This window comes from Nannospalax galili, unplaced genomic scaffold (genome assembly GCF_000622305.1).
Source record: "Nannospalax galili isolate Female #2095 unplaced genomic scaffold, S.galili_v1.0 scaffold1740, whole genome shotgun sequence".
NCBI lineage: Eukaryota > Metazoa > Chordata > Mammalia > Rodentia > Spalacidae > Nannospalax > Nannospalax galili.
Window position 1 is genome coordinate 388,897 of NW_008346390.1, and position 7,197 is coordinate 396,093.

General features: G+C 50.1%; 1 protein-coding gene across 1 annotated transcript; it reads left to right on the forward strand.

The window, feature by feature from the left end:
• The first annotated feature begins 2,075 nt into the window (after window positions 1-2,075).
• On the forward strand, window positions 2,076-6,629 carry Tcl1b (T cell leukemia/lymphoma 1B). The gene is made up of 3 exons (XM_008842788.1): window positions 2,076-2,219; window positions 6,305-6,488; window positions 6,607-6,629. The coding sequence occupies exons 1-3, from the start codon at window positions 2,076-2,078 to the stop codon at window positions 6,627-6,629; spliced, it is 351 nt and encodes a 116-aa protein (XP_008841010.1).
• The last annotated feature ends 568 nt before the right edge of the window (window positions 6,630-7,197 follow it).

Sequence of the window (7,197 nt, forward strand, 5' to 3'; positions counted from 1 at the left end):
CGGTCGGGTGGGACCTTCATGTTTGTCTTTGCAATGTTCCCTACCCTGTCTAGCCAGTCTGTCCCAGTCATCGTGCTCTACTTAGATCCAGGGGCCAAGGTGCTGTTTCCAATCCCAGCATTTACCTGCTGCAGGCCATATCACCCCCTTGCTCACAATCTAGTCTTGCTGCTTAGTCTGCTTGAAATAGCCATTTCCTTACCTGGAGTACCTTGCAGACCACTTCCTGAGCCTTTGTCACAGCCCGTGTCCTGCCTTGTCTTCAACACAGATGGAGACACTGCCCCCGACCCCTGTCATTGTCATCATGTGGTCTCCAAACATCCCCGAGTTTCCGCTCTGTCTTCACTTACCCTGCTACCCTGGTCCCTCTCCTCCAGCATCCCGTCTCCCTGTTGCTCAGTACCATGGAGTTGCTGAGCAAGCACTCGGATGGCTCAGTGCCCCTCCCCCAGCCTCCCAAGGCAAGTCCAGTGCCCCTTGTTTGTGGTCTGGAATCACCCCCCTTCCACCCCAGCTGATGCCTCTGAACTTAGAACCTGGGACTTGGAACAGGCTCCCTCTGCTGGAGAAGGACAGCATTGCCAGGCAGTACTCCACTGTCAAACCACAAGGAGCAACCCCAGAGAGACGGCAGGGCTTCTCCAAGACTTTGTTGTTATGCCCTCTGGAGAGTAAATCTTTCTGTGTCAGGTAGCAGAGAGGGGCATCTTGGTCAGGAGACATAACCGTATGTCAGCCATGAGGTGGACAAAGGCCAGCTAGAGGACAGGGGCCGACTTCTGTTGTACATCTATCTCTGCCTCCCAGGGAGGCTTCTGGGCCTCCAGTGGGCCCTCAAAGCTTCTGCCTCTTCTGCAAAGTGAGCCAAACTCAGCCAAGGCTGGTAACAGGCAGTGTGACCATCAGAGCTAAGGACAGCTGGGTCACAGTTCTCACTGTCACCCACCTGGTTCAGACCACACCTCACACCTCAGCTTCTTCATTTGTGAAATGGGGGTCAAGGTCTCTAGTTGACAGTTGCAGGGAGACACAAATAAAGTGTCCTATGAAATGCCTGACAGGGCCGGAGTGGGGCTCAGTCCAGTCAGGAAGCCCTGGTCTGGCTCTCTAGTCCCATATAAAACTGGGCGGTGGTGGTACACTCTTGTAATCCCAGCACTCCGAGAGGTTGAGGCAGGAGGATCAGGAATTCCAAGTCATCCTTGGATACAAAGTGAATTTGAGGCCAACGTGGGCTACCTGAGAGTCTGTCGAAAGAAGGAAGGAAAGAAGGAAGGGAGGGAGGAAATGAAGAAGGAAGGGGGGGGAAATGGCTGACATGGTCTGTACATGTCTATATGTGTTCTTGTGTGAAGTCAAAGAATCACACTGAGTTTTGTAAAGGAAAAAGATAATGATTGGGCCTTCAGAGAAGTCCAGGGTGCTGATCTCATAGGCCCCCTCCTGCTTCATGACTGAACTCCTGTGAAGTCAGTAAAGCAGAGATAAGGAGCTGGTCAAGCCAGGTGGGCACTACTCTGATTCTAAAGTCAAGGATAGGGCTAGCTAGATGCTCCCAGCCTCCCATCCTGACTCTTTTCTATGATCTCAAATGTCCCAGAGTGGCTGGCTTGTTTTTCAGGGTAGGAAGTTTGGCTTAGGATGTGTCTGGACCACCTACCCCCAGGGCCAGGGTCAGCTGAGTGGAAGGGACCCTGATGGAGTCCTACTGCAGAGGCAGAGATGAAAGCAGTTCCCTGCAGTCTGGGCAGGGAGGTAGGAGAGGCAGGGCCCACCTGGGCAGGGGTGCAGAGAGAGTGCTGCAGAGGACCAGCCTAAGGGAGTGGTCTATTAATCTTGGGTTGGGGGGGTCACCTCGGTGGCTCTGTGATGGTGGCTCCCCATAAATGGGACAGCTCTGTACCCAGAGAACTGCACTCTAGGCCACCCCGCCCCGGTCCAGGTGATTTCTCTCACTAGACTCTTGGCCCTGCCCCTGGGGTGAGATCCCTGCTCTGAGGGAGGATTGGCGGCAATTTAAGGAGGCAGCCCACCTGATGGGGCTTTGCACCTGGCCATGCCAAGGTATTGCTATGGCCTCCCAAGCTGCTGTGCCTGTCGGGCCGCTCCCATGCAGCCTCTGGTACTTACGGCCTGGCCTCTATGAGGATGAAAACAGGAGGACTTGGGTGGTTGCAAGCCTGGAGATTTCCACCTCTCGGCCCTATCAGAACCAGGTGGGCACTACTCTGTGAGTCCTGAGGCTCCAGAGAGGCTGTGAGAAGACTGACTACTATCCTGTGGGCCAGGATGTGTGTATGTTTGTGTGTGTGTGGTGTGGTGTGGTGTGTGTGTGTGTGTGGTGTGTTTGGTGGGGGGTGTTATCACTGTGTGGGAAAACAGCTCATACTGGTTCCTGAGTGAAACTATGTCCAAGCCTAATTGCCCCCCACTGCTTGGAGATGCCCCAGCACAAGCTCATCTGCGGATGATGTGGTGGTTTGTGGTAAGGCCTGAGACACAGGCAGCTAGAAGGCCTAGTCAGAGGGAGCATGCTGAAAAGCTTATATAGGATACCTAGTAAGCTGGGCTTTGTGGGGAGAGTTCTCTGGGTCAGAAGAAGCCAGGCTCAGCATAAGCAATGACCCTGGGACCTGGAAGTGGCAGGTGGACCAGCAGTGTGAATCTGATTAATTTGCAAAAGAGAACACCTCACTTGGTCCTACTGCTGGTCATTCATTACCTCATATCCTCCGTACCTCCACCCCCAACTTAAATGGGAGAATCATTTAGCAGATAACTGACTGGGCTTGAGTAGGAAATTGTTTTTATTTTATGTGTACGAGTGCTTTGCCTGCATGTATGTAACTGCACCCGTATCTTGCAGTGACAGAGAAGGTCAGAAGAGGACGTCGGATCCCCTAGAACTGGAGTTATGGACAGTTGTTAGCTGCCATGTATGTGCTGGGAATTGAACCGGGGTCCTCTAGAACAGCAGTCAGTGCTCTTAACAGCTGAGCCATCTCTCCAGTCTCCCTAGATTCTACTTTTAAAAAGCCCTCCCCTGGTGATACCAATAATTACCCAGATTGGAAACTATCCTGGGCTTCAACTTTAGCCCAACCCAAACTTGAAGGCTAAAATACTCCATGCAATACTGTAAAAAGCTTTTCTAAATATTAAAACTGCCACTATAGGGACAGGAATGTACTCTAAGGGCAAAATCCTTGACTTAGCAGCAAAGAGACCCTGGGTTCCTTCCCCAGTACTGGGGTGTGAGTGTGTGGAGGGTCATCTGTAGCACATTTTAAAACAATCTTCAAATGGATTATTAAAGTCTTTTTTTATACCTGTGCCAAATAAAGCCTGAAAAAAGTTCTAGACCAAATATTTCCAATTTGAAAACAAAACCCTAGGGCTGGAGAGATGGCTCAGCAGTTAAAGAGCACTGACTGCTCTTGCAGCGGACCTGGGTTCGATTCCCAGCACCCACATGGCAGCTACAAACCGTCCTTAACTCCAGTTCCAGGGAAATCCGAAGTCCGCTTCTGACCTCTGTGGCATTGCACGACATGGGTGCCCTCACATACGCAGGCAATACACTCATACACATAAAATAAAAATAATAAAATATTTTTTAAAAAAGTAGAAAAGTGTCGGTGTAAATGTAAATCAGGGCCACTTCCATGGAAATCAGCATGGAAAGTACTCGATAAACTCAAAATAGAGTTATGTTCCATCAGGCAACTCTGCGTCTGGGATCAAACCCCAAACAAGCAGCCTCTTCCTCGCCTCTCCCCAAATGGTTTTCCTTTCTACTTTTATGACACACGCTCTTCTATGACCTTGTGTCTCTCGACAGTTGAATGGGGTACCGGAAAGATGGCTCAATGTGACTGCTTTCCCCCTGCAAGAGTAAGGGCTTGGGGCTGAAGAGCTGGTCAGCAGTTAAAAGCACTGGCTGCTCTTGCACATAATTAAATATGAAATTTTGGGGGGCAGGGCTGGTGGGATGGCTCAAAAGTTAAGAGCCACTGGCTGCTTTTGCAGAGGACCTGGGTTTGGTTCCTAGCACCCACATGGCAGCTAACAACTGTTTGTAACTCCAGTGGATTTCACGCCTTCCTCTGGCCTCCATGGGCATCGAACAACATGGGTGCACTTACATACATGCAGGCAAAACACTCATTTACATAAAAATAAATTTTAAAAGCTTATAAAATTTGGTTGGACATGATAGCATACACCTTTAATCCCTGTACTCAGGAGGCAAAGGTGGGCAGATCTCTGTAAGTTCAAGGCTAGTTTGGTCTACATAGTGAGTTCCTGGCTGGCCAGGTCTACACAGTGGGACCTTGTCTCTAAATAAATAAATAAATAAATAAATAAATAAATAAATAAATAAATATTTTAAAATCTTAAAAAATAATGGCCTGAGTTTGTATCCCAGCACTGTGTGTATCTTTGTGGCCAGCAACTCTAGTGCTGTGATGGAGGCAGTAGGGCAGAAACAAGAGGATTTCTGGGGCTTGCTTGGCCATCCTAGCTCTAAGCTCAGTGAGAGACCGTCTTAAGCACATAAGGCAGAGAGAGATGGAGCAGACACCTGGACCCTCCTCTGGCCTCCTCATGGAGGCACATGTATGCATGACCATATACAAGTGGATGAGTGTCTCCACATATAGTCACAGGCTGGGAACAAGACCTCCTGAGTGTGATCTCAGGCAAGGCTCAGCAGGCTTTCCAGTCAGGGGCCTCAGAGGAAAGCCTTTCATTTCACAGGCCCCAGGGACTTAGGAACACTTTCTTTCTGCCACTGTAGTATAAAAACAGCCAGAGATAACAGTAGTTTACAACAAAACTTTATTTACAAAAGCAGGGGCAAGCCTACAAGGGGACATGGCCCCTTCTTTGCCCATCCCCCTCAGCCTTCCCCAGTCTAAAGTCAGAGTACACATGGGAGGTGTTTTGCTACACCCTTTGCCATCTCATGAAACAAGAAAATCAGGAAATGATCAGCCACAGATGTACAGGTGAAAACTTACATCCTTAGCTCACTAAAAACCTTTCAGGAAGACAGCAGGCATCGGAAGGAAGTCGTGACACACTTTGGCCTTCCATGAGAACACTTGGCCCTTGGTTATGTTTTACAGTCATTTCCTTTCACTTTGTGCCTTTCTGTGTTGGCTCAGTTTTATGTTTTGTGTTTATTAAAGGCATATGAAGCTCACCATCAAAACTGCAATATATTTCTCATGGGAAAAGCCATTGCCCTAGACAAGCCTAGACCAGAGTGTATGTAGGGTGTGTGTGTGTGTGTGTGTATGTGTGAATGTTTGGCGTGTCCTGCTCCACGGTTCTCTGCCTTACTCCCTTGAGACGGAGCCTCTCACTGAACCTGGAGCTAGGTTGACAGCAGCAAGCCCCAGCAATCCTCCTGTCTCTGTTTCCCATAGCACTGGGGTTACAGGTACATGCACAACCACATCTGGCTGTTTATGTAGGTGCTGGTGATTCGAACTCAGGTCCTTATGTTTGCACAGCAAGCACACTTAATCCATTGAGCCATCTACCCAGTTTCTGTCTTAGTTTTCAAAAGGTTTTTTTTTTTTTCTTGGTCTTTTTGAGAGAGCATCTTCCTGGAGGCCCAGCTGGTCTATAACTCACTATGTAGACCAGGCTGGCCTTGAACTCACAGAGGTCTGCCTACCTCTGCCTCCCAAGTGCTGGGGTTATAGGTGTGTGCCACCATGCCTAGCAGTTTTCAGAAGGATTTTTTTAATGTGTATGAGTGTACTGCCTGCATGTGTGTAATTGTATCTGTATCATGCAGAGGTCAGAAAAGGGTCTTGGATCCCCTGGAACTGGAGTTATGGATGGTTGTTGTCTGCCGTGGGGGTCCTGGGAATTGGATCTGGGTCCTCTGCATGAGAGCAGCTGGTGCTCTTAACCACGGAGCCATCTCTACAGCTCTTCAGGAGGATTTTTAAAGCTCTGGAAATGGCTAAGACAGAGCCCCAAGGGGCTATTTAGCGCCAGGGTAAGGTGCTTCCAGGCTTGAGACGGCTACATTGTGCACGGTGTACTGGAGTGAGGCAGGAAAGGTTAGAGGGGAGAACTGTGCCAGAGGGCTAGAAGAGCACTAGACATCCTGGGTCCGGGGGAAGCCAGTGTTGGTGGCAAGGCTGTGTCTGGGCTGCTGAAACATGTACCCCAACCCTGACACTTGGAGCAAACATGCTGAGCCAGCACTTAGCCCACACTGATGCAGGCAGCATGGCTGACAGGACCTTGATGCACAGCTGCCCTCTGCTCCCTTCAGCCTGACCCCTGCATCACCACAGTCACAATCCACTTGCGCCATGTGACAGAGTTCTGCCAGGAGTTGCTGTCCTTCAGTGAGGCGAGCTTTCAGAGACTACCCATCATGTGGCAGCTATACCCTGGGGGAGTCTATCGGGGAACAGACTCCCATTTCTGGCAACTGATGGCCCATGACCAGGCAAGTGTGGTGGCTCCAGGGGACAGCAGTAGCCCATGTCAATTGTTGTCCATCCTGCGTCTGTCCCACCCCTGGGGATTCTTAGCTCCTTCTTCCTCTCATCCAAACCTTCCTTCAAACAGGGTCTGCAATGGGGGATTTGTAAGAGGGAGGGAACATGAATGTATCGTGCACACACGTGGGCATACCTGCTGAATTGGGTGGGTGTGAAACTGGTGGGCGAGGAAGTGAGGTCTCCCGCAGGCTACAGAATCCACAGACCTAGGTATTCACCTGTCTGGAGCCCATTCCTGCTGTTCTGGGCCTGCATGGGCCATAGTATTGTAACTGGCTGGAAGTATGTTCAGGGTTCTGACTGGCGCCTCCTCTCCTGCAGATTGGCACCAGAGATCGACTGATTCTAAGACATCAAGAGATTAGCTGAGGATGGGAATGGCTGGCTGCTGGCTGGTATGTTAGGGCCCATGTCCCTTACTGCTGAGGTCAGAGAGGCACCGGAAGACCTTTCCTCTTTGAAGGAAGACCGCTCTGCTGCAGTTTACTAATAATTGTTTCCTTTTCCTTTTTCAGGTCTTGCCAGCCCTGCTCTGCCTCTGCCCCTCACACCCATGGGCACCCTCAGTGAGAACTTTGTACACACATTCCTGTTTGCTCCCCATTTCCAGGCTGGCAGTTCCTCCTGTCTTGCTAAGATCTGCTGTTAGACTGTCTTG

Coding starts and splice junctions, on each gene's coding strand:
- Tcl1b (XM_008842788.1), top strand. CDS start 2,076: ATGGCCTCCCAAGCTGCTGTGCCTGTCGGGCCGCTCCCATGCAGCCTC. Junction 2,220..6,304: donor CTCGGCCCTATCAGAACCAG/GTGGGCACTACT, acceptor TGCTCCCTTCAG/CCTGACCCCTGCATCACCAC. Junction 6,489..6,606: donor GATGGCCCATGACCAGGCAA/GTGTGGTGGCTC, acceptor TCCTTCAAACAG/GGTCTGCAATGGGGGATTTG.